Source organism: Dermacentor variabilis, chromosome 3, assembly GCF_050947875.1.
Source record: "Dermacentor variabilis isolate Ectoservices chromosome 3, ASM5094787v1, whole genome shotgun sequence".
NCBI lineage: Eukaryota > Metazoa > Arthropoda > Arachnida > Ixodida > Ixodidae > Dermacentor > Dermacentor variabilis.
Window position 1 is genome coordinate 203,461,608 of NC_134570.1, and position 24,220 is coordinate 203,485,827.

Genomic DNA, 24,220 nt, shown 5'->3' on the forward strand with positions numbered 1-24,220 from the left:
GGGGCGGTGCGCGTGAGATCGCGGGAACATCGCAAGATCTTCATGATGAGAAGCGCACTTGCAGGGGTGGGGTATCGTAGGAGAAGCGCCCTTGCCGAGGCGCAGCTCAGCACGGACTTGGATACATCGATATGCTGGTGCACGGGAGTTCTATATAAGCGAACAATAGCGCTATACTTTTGCATGGGATTCCCAAGGGGATTTTTCATCTGTTCGATATAGGCAATAATTCGATATATCCGGGTTCAATATATCCAGGATCGACTGTATTTGTAGAAATATTGCAAGGGAAAAGTTTAACAATTTAACAAATGAAATTGATCAATTTACCGCATTTACTCGAATCTAAGTTGATAGTTCTTTTTCAAATAATCATATAGCAAACTCTAGGGTTGGATTAGACTCGAGGATTAAAAAAAAAAAAAAACGCGCCAGTTTTTAATTGAAATTGATAAGTATGGTGCATAGCTAGTGCCATCTAGAAAAGTCAGTATCACAGCCGCTACTAGTCCCACCAGTAGCCAAGTGAAGTACACGAGCGACGTCGCAAGTTTGACCTGTGTCAAATCGACGTGCAGTGTGGCTACGGCGGTTAGGTGGCTTAGCGTGGCATTATTGTAACGGCACCAAACAGGTGATGCCACCATAGTGTCGCTTTCAAACAAGGAGTTGTGCTAGCCATGGAGGCATCATGAAACGTTCAAGCCGGGTGGAACTTTGGCATCGACGAGAAGATCGTCTGTCGTTGGAGAGAGCAACGGGAGATGCTTTGTGCCTGCACTGCAATGAGGGTGGCATTTGATGGCTAGGAGCGACAAAGGTGCAGAATGAGCTCAGCACGTCAATATCCAATAAATTCTGTTTTCATTTTGTGAATGCTGTCCTCGGTTTTTTATTCGGCCTACATTTGAGGCAAGTTTATTTTTTCGTTTTGCTTCAGAATTTCGGGGGTCGGCTTAGAATCGGGGCTAGCCCAGATTTGAGTAAATGCAGTATAAAGGCCCGGTAAGGAATGAGTTGAGATTATGCGACACATTACGTATGTAAGGTACCACTTCTGGTCTGTTCCTATGTTAAGCACGTGACTTTTCTTCAAGTTTTTGGGCAAACACACCGCCAAAGTCCTGGTCAAAACAGTGTGTGGCAATCAGCCATGCTGCATCTGTGGTACTCACCTGAGATTTGCTCTGATCCAGTTCTCGGCCGTCTCGGTGACATTGTGCCGCACCCAGTCGACCATCCGCACCACGAACACACCCAGGTTCAACGCACACTCGTTGGGCCCCAGACCCAAGTTACGTAGCGACGGCCGGCTCAAGTCTAGAAGCTGGTGGTAACGGCTCTGCAAAATGGTATATAAAAGAACAACATGGACTTGGACACCTTTGGTAGCCTTATTTCAGTGCGCAAAACAATTGATGATGGAATGATGACCTCACAACTGCAACATAGTGATGACATTTCACTGTAAAAATCTGCAGAATCTTATCTCGTATATCTCTCTTAACCTGCCCATCAGGACAATTCAAATTGAGTTACAGTACAGCTTTAAGTATGCAGAATTGTTCCCTAAAGTGTTACACTCAAACTCGTTTCCCTAGGACATTACAGCCTTGCACAGTAGTGCAAAACTACAGCTGTCAGTAGGAAAACAAAATGACTTTTGTTATTTTGTGCCTGACCACACCTAAAGAAGTAAAGACTTTGTATCAGCCAAATTAATGAGAAACCAATTTGTTCGGCTCAAGCATCTTGAAGTTAGAATGGCATGCCGACATGTCTGTGCTTTACAATATTTAGTGCAAATCTTTTTGTTAAAGTATTGCATTTTGGTTGTTCTGAATATTTTTGGATTAGTTAAAGTTGGCCTTGGAGGTACAGCAAAACTTCACTATAACGAAATGCAATATAACTAAACAAGGTAGGTGAACTTCCCTTAGGAATCCTCAAAGAGATTCAGAGCGCAGTGCGTGCTGTAATGGATATAACAAAGTAATATGTATAAGGAAATATTTATGGCTGCGCCTTCAATGTCATTACGAGGTTTTACACTAGCAAACTCGAAGCAGATTGTGAAATAGTTTAATATACAAATAATTTGAAATAAAAAATACAAATTGTGACCATGTGCCATAATGTGCACTGGTGAATGCAAAATGCATCATTAAAGAACATTCGAGCGTATTTGCTGCATTTGAGTGGAACACCAAGCAAAGGAGCGCACTGCTCAGCTTTCCAGCTGCTGAAAGAGTGAAAATGCAATTGGGTTGATGCCACAATTATTTCTCATTGGTTTAAACACGTTCCTTTGGGCTAGTTGGTACAAGACTGGAAGTGCACACAGAATGAGCAGACAAAAACACAGAAAGGAACGAGACAGATCGGAGTGCTGACTAACTGTAATGTCAGCTTCTTGGGAAAATATCGAGCATACAATGGCAACGTTGGTGCAAATAATAGACAGAGCCATTTGTACACAAAATGCAATCTTTTCACACTATTCTCATAAAATCGAATAAGCTATATTTACAACACATGCATGAGCACTCAGAAGAAAACATCGCTATAGCTGGCAGGAACAAATAAACAGGGCGCGATCAAAGCTGTAGAGTTGCTCTAAATGTTTCTCTACTATGCCCGCTACCGACACGATAAGTCATAGAGTCACAGTGATGGTATAAACACAGGTTCACCGGGAAAAATTTCGTCGGCCCAGATGATGGGGCAGTTCCCGACGATGCAGCAGTGGACGAACCGCAAGGTCCCTTGTTGATGCTGGCCTCAACGCGACGCTTGGTAGTCGCGACCAGCATGGTCAATGAACGGATCACAGCTGCGTTCTCCGGGGGGCGTCAATACGGCCGGGTGCTAGATCAATGCTTAGGAACGCTTGGAGCACGGGTCGTAGCTGCACTCTTTGGGAAGCGTCAGCCCACTCCGCAACGGTCAGTGGGGCCCAGGTTGTGGGGCAGACCCGGGTCGTCTCACCTGACCGGCCAGTCGGCTCCATCCACCAGACTCAGGTCAAACCTGGACTGTCGTCTGTGGACATCCCCGGAACAGTCCGGTCCCTTGGAATAGCAGGGCAGCCTCCTGGTTCCACCTGGGAAAGCTTTTCTTTTCTCCGCTCCACGAACCGGCACCACTTTCTTGTCGCCAGTCTTCTGAGCCCCCGCAGCCCACACACTCCTCTTCCTTCTCTTCTCCTTTTTCTAATTGACACCGCCTGTTTTTCCGGGCTGTGGCTTGTTCCTTCTTTGGCTTATGTTGCATTCGTCAAGGACATCTCCCAACACAAGTACAGCGTCAAGTGCATATCACACTAACTTAATCTGACCTACAACTAACATCAGTTGTTAGTCAGAATTCCGTCCTGTCTCATTTATGCCTATGCGTTTGTGTGCTTGCGCTTAGCGCGTTTGCCAATCGTATGTTCTACTGCTCAATTTTTTTTAACACCATTTTGTTTCCATTAGGTCTGAAAGTCCAAATAGCAACTGTATGCGCTGCATGTTATTCGACACACCTTCTAACATCGCAACGCTTAAAATACAGTCAATCCCGGATATACCAAAATCTGATACATAGAATTATTGTTTATACTAAACAGGTGTAAAATCCCCTTGAAGATACCATGCAAAAGTATAGCGACATACTATGCATACATCGAACTCCCATTCACCACCACATTAAGTATATTGAACCCTACGCCGCACCCCTGCAAGTGCTCTTCATCTAACAGGAACACGATGACTTCTTGTGTCGTCAGAAATTATTAAGGCTGACAAATCTGAAATGGCACTGTTTTGGCAGATTCTGTCAAACAAGAGATTGAATCTGAAGGGCAGTACAGGCCATGGAGGAAAAATGAGCAGCACGCTTTCAGTTTTGCTCACTGCGCACATGGATGGCTTGTGCAAACTGCGGCCGTTTGTTGCCAGCAAGAGCAGATCGCCACTCTGCTTTAAGAACCAAAAGGCCTCCCGGTCCGATCTGCATTCCACAACAAAGCTTGGATAAAACTTGATGCTTTCACTAAGTTGTATAGGGCATGGGATGCTGCACCACTGGCTCTGTCTTCTTGTAAACAAAGGACATTTGAAGGACATCTTGGGATTCTGCGAGCAGCCAAGGTGAATCCAACTCCAACCTCCAATTCAACGAATCTTCATGTTGCAGTTTGAATTTAACAAAACTGCTGCACAATACATCTGCACTTTGCGGAAACACCCCCATTGTGGCAGTGACGGGCGAGACTCACCGCTGTACTGTTCACGAGTTGATGCTGAACACGTTTCATTTGTGCTCGCACGGTTACACTTGAGTGGTAAGAGACTGCGGTGTCCTGCAAGCTGAAAGCCACTCTCGAAGCTAGGTGTGTACTGTCGGCGACGCAGGGACTGGAGGGGAAGAGCCGAGACTGAACAGACAAACCGGCTGCGAGACGTCAGAGAACTGAGCAATGTGCAAGAGATGCGCTGCCTTTTTACGACGGCTTGTTGGCTTGTTGGCCACATATGACAATCGGCTGCTTAGACAGCGTTTGTTGATATTGTAACAGACACAGGGCCACGCACATTTGCACGCAATTTGCAGTACAAGTGTGTTGATGGCGACATGGCACATGTGCATACAGGCTAATTTGCTTCTGCGCTGCACCAATTTCTATCTTATCTTGAATAAAAACAAGCAACAAGCCCTTCGAAGCATGTGAGGCATACCGTGGTCTCAGATCTTGGCAATGCGGGCTTTTAGGGTTAGCGTTGCGAAGATCATTCTGCAGTGTGAGCGAATTGCAAAGTTCTTAAAAAAAGAAAAAGAAAGAGAGAGAGAGAGAGGTCGGCTTTTATGCATTCGACATGGCCTTGAAGAAGCAAATCGGTAAATTACCACATTTCATGATCTCGGGAAACTGTCCGATGCTTGTGGAGATCTCAGATAAGCCCTCAGATAAGCACATCCCATATTTCGAATTATTGATCTATAGAACTGTTTTGCAGTCCCCTTCGACCTCAATATGCCTGGGATCGACTGCATTGTATGAGATGCCAAAAATACTAGTTTTAAAAAGAAATCCTAAAATAGCATTTTGCTGCTCAGAAATGTTTCGTTAGGTGAAATGTACAGCAAACACATCCCAATAGCAGTGCAACAAACTCATTACACCCTGCATGCTGCGGGCTGGGCTAGTTCTACAGCTGTATCAGCAGAATCCTCCAAACTTCTCATTTGGGTTTGGGTCACCGAGTCCTGGTGTTTTACTAAACAGATTTATTTTTTATTAATTTCAGAGTACTTTACAGGCCCAAAGGGGAGCATTGAGTAAGGGGGGCATTGTTGAACAAATGACAACAGAAAACCGATACACGAGAGCTAAAAATGTGAGAGCTAAAAATGTTTACACTGATAATGTGTTTGCAAAACAGTGTTACAAATAAAAACGCTAAAGCAATACAAAGAGTTGTCAGGAAACGAAAAGTACAGTTCACGGTAATATAAGAAGTGGCACATCACTCACACAAAATAACGTACATAGTGCGAGCAAATAAAACAAACAAAATTGAAACAACAAATTGGAAAAAAAAAAAAAGTGAGAGAATGCCCAGAGAAAGAGACAACTCAACCCGGCATACAAAACAGTGTATTGAAAAAAAAAAAAGAAGAGAGAGAGAGACATGGCACGTATATGACATACTATATGACATGACATACCATATTTACTCGAATCTAGGCCGACCCCAATTCTAAGCCGACCCCCTAAAGTCCGAAGCCAATAAAAATATATGTGTATACGTGTGTGTGTGTGTGTGTGTGTGTGTGTGTGTGTGTGTGTGTGTGTGTGTGTGTGTATATATATATATATATATATATATATATATATATATATATATATATATATATATAGCCTCGAATGTAGGCCGGACAGAAATAGCGAGGACAGCGTTAACAAAATGCAAACAGCATTTATTGAATCTGAACATGCAGAGCTCGTTCAACGTCATCGTCGCTGTGTTCCTTGTCAGTGTCCCTTTCAAACAGTGCACTATCTTCAGTACCGTCAAGCGCATTAGATATGCTGCACTTTTTAAAGGCACGCACAATCAAAGTACCTGGGATGTCATCCCACACTGCAGCTACTCATCCCGCCAGCTGCGATAGCGATGCACGTTTGATGCGGCCTGTTGCCGTTAGCATGTGGTCTTCATTAGTCAACCAGTCAATGTAATATTTCTGCAGGCAATCCTTGAAAGGTTTGTTGATGCAGAAAATAAGTGGCTGCAACTGGCCCACCATGCCGCCCGGTATGGCAGCGAGGTCCGTGTTCGCTTGGGCGAGCGCAGCCTTCATGTTGTCGGTCAAGTGCCCACGGTAAGAGTCGATGACAAGGAGCAAGTTCTTTGTCAAAAGGGCTCCTGGACGCCGTCGCCACACAATCATAACCCACTCTTCCATCATCGCACCCGTCATCCACTTTTTCTCATTTGCCCGCACAATGACATTTCTTGGGAAAGTTTCTCGAGCAGGCAGTGTCTTCCTTTTAGATATCATACAAGGAAGGAGTTTATGTCCATCAGCTGTGCAGCACAGCATCTCAGTTGCGTGCTGCTTCTTGTAGCCCGCAGAGCGCACCTTCAACTCCTTGGCACCCTTTTCATTCACGGTGTACGCCACTGGCATATCAGAATACACAGCCGTCTGGTCAGCGTTGCCGATTTGCCCAAGGTTGTAGCCTGCCGCTTCTATCTTTCGCAGCACGTAGTGCTGAAAAGCTGTCAGCTTTTCTTTAATATTGCTTGGCAGCTTCTGGGTGATTGAAGTGCGAAGTCGGAGGATAAAGCTGAAGTGCTTCATGAATTTCTGAAGCCAGCCCCGGCTGGCTTTGAAATCCTTTGGTGTTAGGCCTCGCTCCCTCGCAAGTTCCCCAGCTTTCGCTTAGAGCACTTCTGTTGTCAATGGAAGGGCAGTTGCTCTCTGCGTCCGAACAAAGTTGGACAAAACTGTCTCCACATCGCGGTGACGGCCTTTCTTTGGTCCACTAAATGCCATCCTCGTTGTGGCGCACGCAAAAAGTTGCTGTCGTTGTCCCCTCCAACGATGGACGTTTTTCTCGTCGACGCCGAAGTCCCGCCTGGCTTCAAGGTTCGACGATGCCTCTGCGGCTATCACAACTTTTTGCTTGAATACTGGCATCTCCTGCTTGGTGCCATCGTGATAACACCACGCCGCACACCGATACAGCCGACACAACACAGGTCAAAATGGCGACTTGGCTTGTGTACGGTTGGCTACTGGCACGGCTAGTAGCGGCTGTGATACTGACTTTTCTAGATGGCACTAGCTATGTACCATATTTAGCAATTTCAATGAAAAACTGGCACGTTTTTTAAAATCTTTGAATCTAAGCCAACCCTAGAGTTTGGAACATGATTATTTGAAAAAAACTATCGGCCTAGATTCGAACAAATATAGTATGTACAGATGAATATATTTGTTATGATGAAAACTGCAGGTTCAGTAGTTGTTAGGAAGCGAATTCCATAACGAAATTGCTTGTGGTAGAGCCAAGAAGTTAAACTCATTAGTGTTCTCGTAAATGTGAGTGAGGCATAAATCATTATAAAGTCGTCATGATGTGCAAGACGTACGTTCCAGTGGCAAGTTTGATGGCTTCATTTGGTGAACATATCTATGGAGCAAAGATAGGAGTGCTATGTCACGTAGGCTACCTAGTGATTGAAGGGAAAGGTCGATTTTATTTGAGTAATGCTTGGCTGGAAATTGTAATTACGGGAAATGAATCGACCAGCTTGGTTTTGGAAGGCTTCTAACACGCAGATTATGTATTCGTGATAGGGAGACCATATAGGGGACGCCAACTCAAGCTTGGGGCATACAAATTATAAGAATGCTAATTTACAGATATTAGACAGGCAGTTATGCAAGTTGCGATGAATATACTCAAGAGCTTTGGAAGCGTTTGTGCATATGGTTGTGATGTGAAAGGCCAAGGAAAGGCTAGGTGTAAGATTAACGTCTAGACATTTATATGCTGATGCCCGAGATACTAGGTCTGTATTTATATAATAGGAAAAGCCAAGATTTGAAGTTTTTTGCGTCAATGTCATTACTTTGCATTTAGATGAGTTTAGTTTCATTTGAGTCTTCACACCATTTGGTAATGGGATGAAGGTCCTCTTGAAGAATGAGATGATCATCAAGGCTAGGAATTGGTCGATATAATATACAATCATCGGCAAAAACACACATGCAGTATGAGATGTCATTGGGCAGATCATTGATAGAAATAAGAAAAAGCAAGGGTCCTAGTACGCTGCCCTGAGGTACACCGGAACTGACATACCTATGCAAGGGGTGATGTAAAATTATTAATGACTGTAAACTGCAGATGATTTGTTAGAAAGTTACGAATCCGGAGAGCGTTAAGTAGTCTAATTTGGGAACGGATAATTTGGAAATTAAGCAGCAGTCAGCTACACGGCCGAAGGCTTTGGAGAAGTCAAGAAAAATGCAATCTGTTCAAAGGCTACGGTCCATGCTAAAATGCAAGTCTGTAGTGAATTCTAGTAACTGCATCTCACATGAAAAGCCTTTCCTAAACCCATGCTGGTTAATAAAGAAAAAATTATTTCATTCCAGATGATGATATATGTGAGATGCAATGATATGTTCAAGCCTTTTGCAGCAAATACTTGTCAATAATATTGGACTATAGTTTTCTAGGGAATTCTTGCTGCCACTTTTGCGTACTGGTATAACTTTTACAATTTTACAGTCTGAGGGAAGCTGGCCCCATGATAACGACTGGCGGAAAATAAGACATAAAATTTTGCTAGATAGTGCGACTGTATTCTTTAAAATTTTGGAGTTAATATTATCGACACCTGAAGAACTAGTCAACTTAAGGTCATTTATGAGACCTGCGATACCATCTTCTGTTACATCGATGTATTGCATGTACAGTAAAACCTCGTTAAACCGTACCCGCTTAAACAGTAGTTTCGTTTTAAAAGCAGTAAAGTCAAATCCCCAACTCAGCGGCCATTGAACATAATGTGTTTTGTATCCGCATAAACCGTACCAGCTTATTGAGTACGCATCGGTTAAAACGTAGCATTTCCACTTTCCACTAAACGTAGCATTTCCAGCTCTGGCCAACTACAGTTTAACAAGGTTTCACTGTACTGGTTATCTAGATCAGTGACTTGATGCAAATCTGAATGGTCTTCTGTTGTGAATACAGACGAAAAAAAATGCATTAAAGAAGACTAGGCATTCCTTGTCACTGATTGGAGCTTGATTACCATCACTTAGTGAAATGTGATGCGCCACTATTACGTGAAATTGCCTGCCAGAATTTTGGGGGGTTGTTTTTAAGTAGTGAGGGTACACCTTGAGAGTAGTATTTTTCTTTAACCTCTCTTAAAGATGAGCAATAATCTTTTAAAAGAGAGCTATATTTATCATGTACCGTGGGTGAGTTTGTATGCTTTGCAGTTGCGTATAGCCTTCTTGTTTCTTAGCCTTCGAAGGCACTTGGTAAACCAAGGGTTCTGTCTATCGCCTGTTATTCTGATTAGAGGGATTAGAGCTAAAAAGGTGCCAGAAAGAAATGTCTTAATTTCTTTGTTAATTTTGTCATAGTCTCCCCTGTTGTGATTACGGATGGATTTGTTTGAGATGCCTGTAAATTGCAAGGGGATCTTAAGAGGAAGCTTTAGCTCGAGTGCTCCTATCTAAATATATGTAAAAGGAGAATTCATTTTTCTCGGCAACCACTGCACCAAATTTGACGAGGTTTGTTGCATTTAAAAGAAAAACTTAAAATCTAGTGACTGTTGGTTTCGAATTTTTGAGTTAGGTCGTCAATCTTTTATTAAAAATTGGCGAAAATCAAAAATTTTCAAAAAACGAAACTATCAAGTTTACAACTCTGTAACTCAACCACTAAAGATTATAATACAATTCTGTGAATTGCATCTAAAAGTACATCCATAGCGGACAAAATTGATATGTTACACATGAATATAAAAAAATTTAATCAAAGGAAAATACAACTTTTGTAAAACCGTTGTAACCAACGTAACAAATTCATGTAAGATGTAAAATGACATATTGAATTTGTCCACTTTGAATGATCTAATGGATGCCCTTTACAGAACCATGATATCAGTTCTTGATGCATAGCTATCAATTTGTAAACTTCGTGCTTCTATTTTTTTCAAACGGTCAAATATTTGAAAATCGTTTTAGGAAAATTCAAGCCCTAAATCGAAATTCCGCTTCCAACAGTCACTAGAATTTAACTTTCTCTTTCAAATGCAACAAATTTCATCAAAATCGGTCCAGGGGTTATCTCATAAAAACGTTTTTGCGTTTTACATGTATTTGAATAGGCCGCGTCGGAGTTGGGCCCGAGCTAAAGCTTCCTCTTAAGAGTAAGTTGTAGTAGCTTGCGATCACTGAAACTGTCTAAGCAAAGAACACCAACTGTTTCAGGGGTGTTAGTGAACACTAAATCTAAAGTGTCAGTGCCACGGGTGGGCTGGGTAATAATTTGGAATAAATTGAATTTTAACATTAAATAAATGAACTCCGCTGATGTATGGCAAGAAGATGATAGGTTATTCCAGTCAATCAAAGGAAAATTAATGTCACCAAAGAGATAGACAATATCAGCTTGACAGAGCTCAAGAGCTTTAGAAATACTATTGTGCAGTTTGACAAGAAAGTAGTGGTTTGCATCGGGAGGATAACAACAACATGCTATCAGGAGCTTGTTCCTGTAGGTTTGACATTCAGCTCATACTATCTCAATACTGAACTCTACATTAATAACTTGTGAGGTAACTGTTCTTTTGATACCAAGGAGTATGCCATCACTTCTTTTTTTCAGTGCGATCACACCTTAACATGGTAAATGCGCCATCATGTGGAAATATTTCCTTATATGTTATTTCAGAGTGTAGCCATGTTTCAGTAAGAACAAGAATATCTGAACTGCAGTCATCAAGAAATGAGGCAATAGCGTCGCCTTTAGGCAACAGACTTCGTATATTTATGAAAGATATTGAGAATGATGGTGTGATTACCCAGGTGGCTTAGACTTTCTAGATTCACATCATGCAGTGGGGCTTGCTGCTATTTCCCACAAGGAACAGCAGTTTTGCAATCGCTATCCAAAATATAAACGATGTCCCTAATACATAGCCGACTGGTTGATAATGTAAAAGGCTTCGCTTCTGTTTTGGCAAAAGCAATTAGCTGCTTTATTGCCTGTCCGGTCACTGGCGAAAAATCTGCGCGAATTGATGCAATAAATTGTCCAGGCGACCAGCGTGTGAAATGTTGACAAACTACCGTATATGTACCTTTCGTTATGGTGCAACTTCTTGATGGATGGAAAGTTGGCTGAATAGTTGAGGCAAATAAGTGAAATTAATTCTCCCCTGACGTCGCTGAGGCTGCTTTCATAGAATCGTGCGCCACAACTCCGGCAGCAACTAATGCAACACAGGAATGATAGGGTTAGCAAAGGTGAGTGCCTATCCTCCTGCAAATGATTGCTTGCTTTGGCTTTGCATACCATCAATGACAGATTTTTCAGATGCACAACTTTTCGGACATGCTAATTCGGATGCCTTCGCGGTATCATCTAGTGCCACATCGAGGCAATGTATAAGGACATCTGAAATTTCAGACGCTAAAACCCTTCGCCGTCTGATTTTTTTTTACTTTTTACCATGACCACAGGACTGAAATGGCAGTAAGTGAAGCTACCACCATTGCCATTTTGATTATCTCGCAGCCTCGAACCAGCGCTTTCGCATGCTGATCCGCTGGGCTTCCTGCTGTTCGGTATCATGTGTTTCATTTGTAGGATTCACAGCTGTCAACAATGGTGCCGACTTTGCCTTCGTCATTCTCACCGATGGCATTGAAGCGCAAAAAGCATAGAGAGGGTCTACAGTGTTGAATGATGCCAGTTCTCGGATGTTAGATTTGCTGCAATACCGAAGTGTTACGTGGTAAAGCAATGCAATGTACTGGAGGGAAGGATACCAACAGTGCACCAATGTCAGGGGACGTACAATGTGTTCCTTAATCCTTTACTGCCGGAATTGATACAGGCATGGCACAAAAACATTTTTGCACAAGCCTTTAACTTCACTTAGTTCTCGTAATCAAATGCCACTAATATCTTGCATGAAGAGTGAATTATTTATGAACTCTGTGGCATGTCACAAATTCGTACATCCTGCACTTGGGCCAAGAAATGTAGCGCACATATCGCAAGAAAAAGAAATCAGTTTTAAGCAGTTTCTGGCTTAACATGTGCAAAAATTTTTATTTCCCATTATAAAGATGACCACATATTTAACAGATGTGTGACACAAGTTTTTTTGGTAGGCTATGGCTGTTGAAGATACTGAAAATATTTGACACTTTAGTTCAGAAAGAGGTGCACATTACACTTTGAGCCCACAAGAAACTGTATCTCTTGCACTCTGGTTGCCTACATGGTCGACGCGTGCTGTTGACGGCTGGCCAGTGTCCGGTGCTGGCAGTCCACTGCAGGCAGGGGGCCAAAGGGGAGAGGGGCACACACCAGCATGTGCCCTCCCACCCTTAAAGGGCTCCTCACCAGATCTGGCCATTTTTGAACTGACTACAGTCGAACCCAGTTATATTGAGCTCGCAAAAAAACGCCTATTATTTCGATATAGAGCATAATTTGATATAATCCTGCTAAATAAGTGGATGTCATAAACGCACATACCATTCATAAAATCACTTTATTGATGAAACTAGCTTGGTTTCGCATGAAATAGTCCTGCATTTCTTTCTGCTTGGGCAATTTCGCTGCCTGCGACGCACACCTTTCCCCACATTGTCAAAATGAGCCTGAGCAGCTGAGGCCGCAACCTTCCAGATTCGCGCAGAAGCACCGGACTAGTGCGAGTGCACCAATCACTTCGGAGGATGTGGGCAAAGAACCGTCGTTGCTTTCCTCATTGTGCCCGCTTTCATTTGTGCTCGGTACGATGTCGGCGATGTAGTCTTCGTTTTTGGGCTCTCACGTGGTCGCGACACCATCATCTGCACTCACAAACTCGTCCACCGTTGGTTCATCAACAGCTTCTGGAAATTCTGACAGCTCACTCCAAACACCGGCAACGGCTTAGTCGCATTCATCAGAACTTACAGTCATTATCGAGCACGCGGAAACCGGCACGTATGAAGAACCACTTGTACACGGCCGTGCGTACGTGTCGGGCACCATGGGCACCGGATCGCGAGTTTGGCCGCTTTAGCCCTAATCGTGCCGAGAGTGCTCCTCGGAATCTTGCAGGCTGCGGGGACATACGAATTCTCATCGCGTTTGACCTGATTTATGACTTCGAGCTTCACGACGAAAGGCAAATTCTGCTGCTTCATCACGGCAACACTGCGGTAGAAGGCCCAGAAGGTGCAAACACAATGAACCAGAAAAGCATCAACACAACCTGCACTTTCGCCATCTTGCATGACGAGAGCACAAGAGCCTCTGATTGGCTGTCTGAGCAAGCGCTGCGGGCGGACCAGGATCATTTTTTTGCAGGGGGGTGTCGACAGCTTGCCTGAGCAGCCCGAACAGCGCGGTCACAGTAGGGAAAGCGGTTGGATGGAGCCGCGCCACCGGATTTCCCCGCTACCGCGAGGGAAAGCCAACTTCTGGGGGCACTTTTCCGCTGCTTGACGTTCGATATATTGGGAGTTGCTGCTATTTTTGTTCGATGTAAGCGTAATTTTTGCAATACATACTCACTGTAACTATACCGTGACCAGAAATTGTTTGATATATAGAATAATTCGATGTAAATGGGTTCGATATAGTCGGGTTGAACTGTAGCACCATGTATACAATGCACGCTAACGATCAAGTCTGCTAAGTATTACATCGCTATGAATCGCGGAAAGAGTTGAAATTTCAAACTGAAAGCCATTTGCCCTTCTCCTCGGGGGCGCTGTGCTCCCAGCCGGAGAGTCGACATATATCGCACAAGTGCGCCTACATACATCACACTGCTGTGACTTCGCTCGCAGTGAAATGTGACTTTGAGAACTATTCAAGCCAACATCTGTTATTTGTGTAATATGTTGCTAGAATAGACGAATTAATGTTTAGAGAAATTATAAAATACCCAAACCAAATGTCTCCATGTTTTTGTTTTGCTTCGCACTGCAGCGAAAGAGATGTACTTCTGTTTTGTCTGCTTGTTCCCACGTCGTGCAGTCACACATGCAAACAATGAAAGTATCATTTCTTCTGTGTTCCAGCACGTGATCATGCTCTATAAATCGCTTGTATCTGCGTCAGTATTCGTGTAGCACTGACTTATACCACTAGTCAGGTGTTCTCGTGTGGAGAGGTTAAAATTGTGTGCTGCGCGAAACAAGACAAACGCAGCAGCTCGCATGCAATGCCGTCAGTGGAAGTGCACTGCACAGCAAAAAAGCGAGGGAGAAAAAAAGAACAATGAAGGCGGCGAATCATGCGATCCTCAAACTCCGGTATGGGAAAATGCAGGGAAGGAATTTCGCTTGCAGAAATTAGACAAGGCAAATGGAGAAAGTGTTGCTGCCCCTCGCCTCCTGAAATCACTGGTTCGTAACACTGAAATATTTCTATCTCGACTATTAATGAACTAATTGGAAAAATTCTTGCGATAGAAGCTCCCTAGAGGGCACGTAACAATTTCCAGCGTACAACCGAAATTTTCTATGTGGCCTGATGAGGGGCCCTTTAAAACTTTCTGAGCAACAGGGACACCTGGCAAAAAACAATGTGCAAGAACACCTGCCTGCCCCACTCCCCTACCCCAGTCCAGTGTGTACCCTTTACACCCCATCGAAAAATTCCTAGCTGCAGGCATTAATTTTGTGCGACTCTTCATCCTCTAAGGTAGCTTTCATTGCTTATATTTTCCTACCATAAGAGGACCTAATGTCTATTCCCTGCCGAAAAACAAGGCAGTGTCATGGTCTTTGGATAACATGTTGCTACAGCCATTGAGTGCTGCAGACGCCGAATGACACGAATTTGCGATGTACCTTAGCCAAAACGGTTAAAAAATTGACTGTATTCTCAAGCTCACTACATACCCATCATAATCTCTGGGATCTAAACAATGCAAATAGTATTTTGGAAACCGGAACTATTAAAGGGCATGAGCTTGTAGAAGCACTTGTAAAAGCATTCAAGGAAAACTATAGCGTGACTACATCAGATCTCTTGATGCCTAGCTACAACATGAGAGACTGCCTTTAAGGGGGGTCTCTGCTATTGAAATAATGTTCATCATCCTTTTCATCAATATTAATCAAACTTTCCAGTCTTATGAAGATTTTTGTGCTAATTTTAAATATGTAGTTAGTTTTGTTGTAGGTAAATTAGTTTCTATGTTATTTACCATTTCACTTCTACTGTTTAAAGACACAATGGAAAATAAATGGCACAATAAAAAATTATCTGTAAAATGTGTTTAGATAGCATAAGGAGTAAGCAATGAAGGATAGCTAGCACATTTTTTTATCTGACCCTTAATGGATATGTTACAGTCCATTAATTACAAGCCCACCAAATATGGCAACCATGTGGCAGAAGTTGTAGCAAAATAATTAATTTCCAAAATGAAAGAAAAAATTGCTTGCTATACTTCATGGAGTATACATTGACTCCTTTGTGCAAAAAAAAAAAAAAAAAAAGAGTTAGTTCTATCTGTTCTTGAATGAGATATTGAGGCCTGAATATTACATGGAGCTCAAAATTCGTTTTTTGAGAAAAGTACAAAAAACAAACAGCATTAAATATGAGGGGACATGGCATCCAGAACAACCATTTTTAATACTCGCTCTAGACATATGAAACTTTCAGGACACATCCAATCTTGTTCGCTGTTTATAAATATACAATTAAGACGTTTTTTGATCAATCAAAACAAAGTAGTTACAATTCTTCATATGTTAAAAATTTGGGATGCAATTGGCAAAAAATGTATTGAAACAACATAGATAAAATTAAGCAGGTATGTTCCTGGATGTTCAAATATTGCAAATATTGCAATTATACAAGCACTTGGATGTTTGTATCTGTATTTTAGCCAAACTTCTGAAATTCTGAACTTGCAGCTTTAGAAATGTGAATTCTTTTTGGTGATTTCTACATGATTTCAAAATATTTCAGTGTCCTAAGACACTATGTCATAGTTTTTGTGCACTCTTTGACTCACATGTATTCAGGGAAATATACAATGACCAGAATTGAATGAGTAGAAGGGACACAGTGCTGATCTCAAAAATTGAGAATTTTAAGAAAGCTATACTTAAGGGAAAAAAAACTAAAAAGCTGGGAAAATATAAATTTGAAGCTTCAAAACCGCGAAATAATAACTACGACATAATTAAAAATGCTAAATTCTCCCCCTAATGTAGACAGGTGAACGTACAGGCTCGTAACAGAATCTGAAATGCACCAACACAGAACCCGCATATGCATGAAAGGCACGGGAATAGGCATCACCACAATGTCTGCGGTCTCCAAAGTAAACCTACACCCTGGGACAAAGGGCATTGGTTAGCTTCACTTCTGTGTTATTGCCCATGCGGTTTGAGATTGTGTGACGTAGCGACTTATCTCCGAAGCGATCTTGTCAGCTCATCTGAACCTCGGGATAACCGCCTCCTCTTTCTTGCCGTAGGAAGCTGAGATGGCTTGTGCTTCACTTTTCGTGGATGTGTGTTCGGTTTCAAACATCTTTTTTTTTAGAGGGCTGATTTGCCGCTTACATTTGCAATACAATGAATAAACGGAGTATCAGCGGCTTTCGAAGCAACTCACTGCCAGGCCTAGCAGATGAGCTCGTCTGCTAGGCCTAGTTTCTATAGCAACAGCCAATCAGAAGGCACCTCTCAGCGCGCTGGTAAACTGAGCCAATCGGAGGGCTGCGTGGTTCATCAGACCGGCCTGATTGTTTACATTTGCGCTTTCTTTTATACGGTCATCGTCGGCGAGGATGTGGGGAACTGAAAGGCAGAACTTTGAGCTTTCGAACAATACTAAGATGGCGGCACTCAGCGGCGGGAAAGACAAGAAATAACTCTGTGAACTCCAGTGCTTCTGCACGATTTTAGGGTCGTTTCTCGCTGTCCACGCTGACAAAATAATTTTTCTTCGGAAACTTAGGGTGCGTATTTAGGCAAATCATTTTGATACAGTGTAGATTAGGCATTACAGATGCCGAAACAAGTATAGTGAAACCTCGTTAAACTGTAGTTGGCCGGAGCTCGGAAAAAGTATGTACTAAAAGGTAGTACTGCTTAACCGAAATAGCATGAGATCGCCCACTTACCTGCCAAAATCGGAACTCAGAGAGAGTGCGATGAAAGAGGAAAAAGACAAGCAGTATTTATTCACTTTGTGTGACAAAAGTGTTATTTTCGTTTGATACCGTGGCAGCCTCGCAGCGACAACAGCGGCCTCAAACTTACTGGAACTGCGAGCCAGCTTTTCAACGAGCCCCCTCTTCTCTGCAAATATTCGTATGGCAAATTCGTCGTTGGCGTTATTTATCCTCCGTGCACGCACGTGGTAGCCCTATAGAAATCGCGGGGCGCCTTTTTCATTGTGGGGTGCTGTTCTTGTCGCGACAATTGCATTCATGAGGCTGACGTAACGTGCAGCTTCTGCCACTGTCGGGCCTGAATAGCTCGTGCTGTCGCTTTCCGTGTCGTTCTCATCACTGTTGCTAGCCGACACTTCGGCAACAACAGAGGCAACAATGGCGAAAAGTCGAACCTCGTAGTCGTCATCTTTTCGCGTTCGCAGCAGCGCTGCTGCCGAGCAACTTCTTCGCATTCCAAATGCCACACAGCGTAGGCAACAGTAGATCCTTGATGCGTGCCAGCGTTGACTTCTTTGTGTCACGTTTGATAGCACGAAAGTTTTTCTTCTACGCTGAGCACCCGGCATCTTTTTTATCCAAGCTTCAGCATGATGCGAGCCTTTGTTTGCACGACGCCACAACGCTCTCTAGCACAGCGCCGAAATGATGTTGATGTGGCTTCATGCCAAAACGTAGAAGGTGCTTGGAGGCCATTGTTCTGATCTCTGAGACTTGTTCTGCCGGGCCGCCTGATGGAGACGATGCACCGCCATGTTTGCGCAATGAAAAGTGGAAACCCTACGTGTTAACCGATACATACGCAATAAGCTGGTACGGTTTATGTGGATACAAAACACATCATGTTCAATGGCCGCTGAGTCGGGGATTTGACTTTACTACTTTTAAGACGAAACTACTGTTTAAGCGGGTAAGGTTTAACGAGGTTTTACTGTAGTTCCTAAAAATCAAAAAAATTTTTTTGTGACTTTCGTTCTTTAAGACCCGTGTACCCTCTTAAGCGAGACGAATGACGAAAAGCTCACCCCTGCCGTGTTGTATCTCCTGGACACGCTATCACAGTCTTTTGAGAAGAGTCCTACGCTGTCATCAGGAATGGACAGGGTGGCCAGCTCGGATATGTCACCTGGGCACGCAGATAAGGGAGTAAAGAGACATGCTAAGCACACTGGTCAGTCTAAGCCAGAGCAATAGAGGATTGTTACAGTCAAATCAAACACCATTAGCATTTTGAAGCACTGAAAACATTACACAAAAATATGCCAAAGTAAGCTGTAAGCATTGAAGACTTGTAAGTTGCAAGGTTTTGGGAAAGGTCGCCCTTGTAACATGGCAATGTATGTCCATGGCTATTGTACACAGATAAAAAGCTTGGGCGTCTGGCAAAGCGCATCATTTTGATCTTGGCACTCCTATTGTCATATGTTCTTGTTTTCACATAGATCTGTCCGAATATAAATGTCACCTGAATAAATGGATGTTGGGCATCACGGTAGACGCACAAGGAGAACCCTTCACGAGCAGAACCGTGAAATTGGGCAACCCCGAAGTTGCGGAGGAATCAGCCATAGCACTAGCGGTGGCCTCCACCAAAGCTAGAATTACCACAAGCGACTCAAAGATTGTAGTTCATAATTTAGCGAAAGGATGCATCTCGTCAGAGGCATTCAAAATTCTAAATAATAACAGCAGCCATCATCGCGGGATGATCCAAATTATTTGGACACCAGCGCACTCGTCTCTTTCCGGCAACGAGGCAGCTCACAACACAGCTTGAGTGCTTACTTGCCAAACAAGTGTGCCAGCCCAGCCTAGAACGAGACACTGCACGGTCAGCTACAAAGAAATCACCAATTACTATTGGCTGGGAAGGCCCCGGTACCCACCAGCTCATCCCGAGCTAACCAAGAAACAGGCGGTAGCCTGGCACTTCCTGCAAACAAACATGTATCCTAACCCGGTGAACTGCAGCAGATTCTATCCAGGGCAATAGAATGATAAATGTAAATTATGGAAGAGCAGGGCTTATCTGCCACATATTCTATGGGCATGCATGAAGGCGGCTCCTTTCAAAGGCCGCGAAATTCAATACTGGCAGCAGTGGGAGACCCTGCTGCACAGCTCAGACCAGAGAGACCAGGTTTGGGCCATCCAACTAGCCGAGGCAGCCACTGAGACCCAGGGGATCTGAGCCGTCTGCTAGGTGAAGGGAGGCTGCGTCTGCCTCCGCAATTGTTGGCATCTATAAAAGTTGACTCTCTCTCTCCCCCCTTGAGTGAGTGGGACGGTTTAGCTTTGTGTGCGCATTTGCTCTTGCTCCTCCTCCTCCACAAGGAAGGCGCCGGTGGTGTCTGTGTGTGCATGCATGCGCATCAGTGCCTTTCCCTCTGGTGGGCCAGTGGTGGTTAGAAAATCCATTTTACTGGCTTCCGCGTACCGAGTGGTAACCGCAGGCAAGGAGAACTTTCACTCTCTCCTTCTCCTGAGTGAGGATGCCTCTGCCAATAGACTTCAACCTTCAGCAGCCTTGAGCACAAGCTAGAGCATGCCAATCTCTCTCAGGAAGCTTGTAGAGATGACCGCTCTGTTACAGTGTAATTAAAAACAAAGGTTGCAGTGAAGTGAGACGCAAACGACATATACAGGCACCAATGTTTGCGTCTCACTTTGTCCTCATCTACTTAGCGCCGCAACCTTTGTTTTTAAGTCACGAACCAACTAGCTCAGCAACAAGTTTTGTGTAATTAAAAGTTATTTGTTACTCATTACGTGGATGATTTTGCATCTCTGAATGGGTCCCTCCATGCTGATCAAGCTCCAGACCGCCAAGCCCACGCTACCTTGACAGTCATGGGAACCCATCTTTAACAACTGGTTGCAGTGGTGCGATACAACATCCACTGGTTGTCTACGTGAGATGCAACAGTGCGTCAGGATGTTCTAGGCTGGATTCTTGGCTGAGAGGTTTGGCGAGTGTGAGGCTTTTCTCTACTGAGCTTTTACCAGGCTTTTGTGAGTGTAGGTAACAAAGCGGGTAGAAGCCGTCGTCATCTACTTCATGTTAGCGTCAAAGTCTGTCTGTCTTGTACAGAAAGCAGCACTGAACTCAGTCATGAATTTCAAGCAGCTGCATAAACCGGAGTCGCTGGGGCTTGCGGAGAAGTTGTGTCTGGATGTGTCGGACACACTCAAAGAACCAGAGTTGATCAAGGCTATTCTTGAGTTCAGGGCTAATGATTTTTAGCTTTTGGAATTTCTATTAGGGAGAGGACAAAGAGACAGGTACAAGGGCGCGAATGTGCAATGCAAGAGTGCCACTGTGCACCTGAAAAAGTGAGAAATTAAAGGGAAAAAGCAAGAGGGTGAAGAGTGAGAGCATCAATTAGCACTTGAAATGGTGTGGCTTGATGCAGAAATGGAACACATTCAAGCAGAATTTTTGGGTCACAAGGCACCCAGTGCAGGAAAAAGCTTTGATCAATGTTAAAAAGAAAAGTGCGCCTTCAAGTTGGGAAGGCTGCGAAAGGCTGAGCTGTTGGAGTTGTGTAGGGAGCTTGATCTAGATACAGTGCAAGATATGACAATCGCCACTATTCATAAAATCAATTTAAAAGTGAAAATGATTGGATGAAGATCAAATACTTTGTGAAGACGGTTCTAAGATCAGGTCTCATGAAGGCAGAAAGTTCCTAGGAAATGGAAGCATTGGACAAAGAGCTGGAAGAACTCCGACAGGAGTTGAGCCGCAAATAACAAGAGCACGAAGACTGTGAATGCTCAAAATCGAAACAGCGTGAAGTCGTGAGTACGGCTCCGCCAAACGCTTGTGAGCTCGCCGAAACAACATTAGGTCAGGATATGACTGTTTCAAGTGATGCAACAGAGTCGGAAACGCACCGCGCTAAGATCGAAAGCGCCCATGTGTTAAAGCCGATCGGCCTCGTCGTGAAGGCAGTACTTGAAATGACGGTTCCAAGCGGCCAACATGAGTCAGACACACAGCGCGCGAAGATTGAGAGAACCTCCACATTAGAAGTGGTTCAGCTCACTGCAAAAGCAGTAGTTCCAGAGCGGACAGTTTCAAGCAGTAAGCACGAGTCAGTGGTGCAGCACACAGAGATCGCAGACGCAGCCTTGTTAGAGCTCAATGATTAGAGGAAATGGTGGTTTTCAAGCTGCGAGCGTGAGCCATAGGCTCGGCACTCCGAGGCAGCAGAGATCGAAAGCACGTCTGTGTTTTAACCAAGTGACACCGCTGTGAAAGCAGTAGTTCGAGTGACTACGAATTCACGTGATGAATCAGAGGCGCCGCATTCAGAATGGTAGCACCTTTACGATAGAGCACGGTGTAGATAATTTACGCCCCGAGATGGAGCCACACGGCCTTGGAGTCATGAAGGCGCGTAACGGGCATGACCTCTAAGCAGCACACCTGCAGGAAACACTAGAGCCCAAAACGAAACAGGTAGACGAGTCGACAGAGTCGGTTGTTGTCACGCCCATGTCACGGAGTCTAAAGATGCTACACAGAAGTAGTTCCGCCTTGACGTCCGAGTGAAATGAGGAATTCAGCCCGCAAAACATCCAGCGTGATGTGACGTTGCAGTGTGGAATAACGTATGCTTTCAAAAGAAAGTGCTGCACTACAGCAAAAGTGTACGGAAGTCAGGGAAACTGAGCTTGATCATCGTGCCTCAGCCATATTGCCAGGGCATGCTGTGCTTATCGCATAGTCTGTGTTCCGAGCAGCCAGGTGCTAGAGAGACCAGCTGTTTCCGATATTCAGAGCAACCTGTCGAGACATGCGACATATGTGAATGTGTAGACAAGTCAACGAATGAAGCGGAAGTGCTAGTGAAGTTGGTATGCGTTACTACAGGGCTATGCCAGTGGCTTGTAGACAATGTAATTGTGACGGGTGCACTTCACATAGCCTAAAGTTTTCATAACACACAGGAATCATCAGATGAGGCAAGGTCTAAGGGTGAGCCCAGAGCCAAGATGTATTACGAATGTACAGCAGGAACACGTCACTTTGAGCTAGGCGATGCAGCGCTAAATTGCCTACGCCAAGCATGCTTAGCATTCAAAGCTGCGAGGTGCTGGATAGCACAGGGAAATGTTGTTTTCCGTGAAGAGAAATCTGAACGGTCTTTTCGTGCCCTAGTAAGAGCAAACGATAGCGAGCCAGTACTGAAATCACAGGATTACATTGAATACGTGGGTCAGGGAGACGCTCGTGAGCAAGGCAGGGCTGATGTTGTGTGCTAGGTAGCAGATGGAGATGAGGAGCACCCCATTCTCCATGTGACTTGTAAATGGACAATGCAGTTGCGAACAGTTGCACAGTGTCACCGAGAGAGAGAGAGCATGCAGGCTGTTCCTAAATTGTCAGGCGACCGTGCATCTCCGTGTTCCATTATTGAAATGGGTCAATGCTAACAAATTTCTCCCAAAAGGGCCTTCTCCTGCACTGGAGCCTTGCCTTGTAGGAACATTTCGGGGTGAATAAAAAAATGCGAGTCTCAAGGAAAAGCCCATAACTCAAATCAGAACGCTCAACAAATGAATACAGTAAAAACTCGTTAATTCTACACCCGTTAATTCTAATAATTCAGATGCCTCTATTGGTCCCGGCCAAAGTGCATGTTAGCTATGGCATCAAACCTTTGTTAATTCGTCAGAATTTGGCCCCGCACCGCTTAACTCGGACAAAAGCTGACGGCTGCCGCTACACGAAAGTGTGGTGCATGTATAGCAGCACTGGCACCACTGGAGTGAAATCAAAACCTGAGAGGCATTGCCATCGTCATCAATTAGTGGGGGCGATCGCAACGTCACTGAACGTCAGTGTCTTCTTTCTTCGCTCCACTGTGCCTTCGACGCCATTTTCTCTCGTGTTGTCGAGTCGGCATCATCTCTTCTTGCGGAGTTTTCTTTTTTCATTGTAACTGTGTTTTGCATGTCACCACCATCGGGCACTACAGTGATGGCAACACCAGCAAAGCAGCAGAAGTACGAAGCCAAGAACTTGGTGACTAAGGTGGAAATTTTGCAGGCTTTGAAGAACGGCAAATCGCGACAGCACATTATGACCAAGTACAACGTGAAGCAGAGCATGTTGGGAACGTACGTGAAAAATTAACAACAGATTCTTCAAGCCTTCGAAAGCGAGTTTCATGCATCAAGAAAGCAGTTGCGAACCGCAGCTCATCCCCAGCTCGAAGAAGCTTTGCTCCAGTGGGTTACTGACTGTCGCAACGTGCATCTGCCTTTGAGGGGACCTCTCATCATGGCACAAGGTGAGAAGTACGCTGCAATGATGAACATTGAATTGTTCAGAGCTTCAGAAGGATGGTTTGCGAGGTTTCGGGAGAGACACGAACTCGCCTTCAGAAGTGCGTGCAGCGAAAAAGGCCAGCGTTGATGAAAGCATGACCACCCAGTGGAAAAATGTGAAGCTGCTTGAGCACATCGCCGCATATGAACCAAGTGATGTGTTCAATGCAGACGAAACTGCTCTATTTTTCAGAGCTTTGCCCGCCAAGACGGTGACTTTCAAAGGGGACCCGTGCATTGGTGGCAAGAAGTGCAAGCAAAGGATAACTGTGCTTCTTGCCGCCAATATGACTGGCATGGAGCGCTTGCCACTTGTCATCGGGAAGACGCATAAGCCACGCTGTTTTAAAAACATCAAAAGCCTTCCTGTCGAGTACAGAGCGAACAGGAACGCTTGGATGACCTCGGACATTTTTCGA

At 44.2% G+C, this 24,220-nt stretch overlaps 1 protein-coding gene across 1 annotated transcript in view; it reads right to left on the reverse strand.

The window, feature by feature from the left end:
- Nucleotides 1–24,220, reverse strand: part of LOC142576600 (glycosyltransferase 8 domain-containing protein 1-like) — a 90,158-nt gene that overhangs the window by 35,464 nt on the left and 30,474 nt on the right. The window contains exons 5-6 of the mRNA XM_075686798.1: nucleotides 18,488–18,588; nucleotides 1,176–1,342 (exon numbers count right to left, since the gene is read on the reverse strand). Of these exons, the coding sequence (XP_075542913.1) occupies nucleotides 1,176–1,342; nucleotides 18,488–18,588 (268 nt within the window). The remainder of the gene's footprint in view (nucleotides 1–1,175; nucleotides 1,343–18,487; nucleotides 18,589–24,220) is intronic.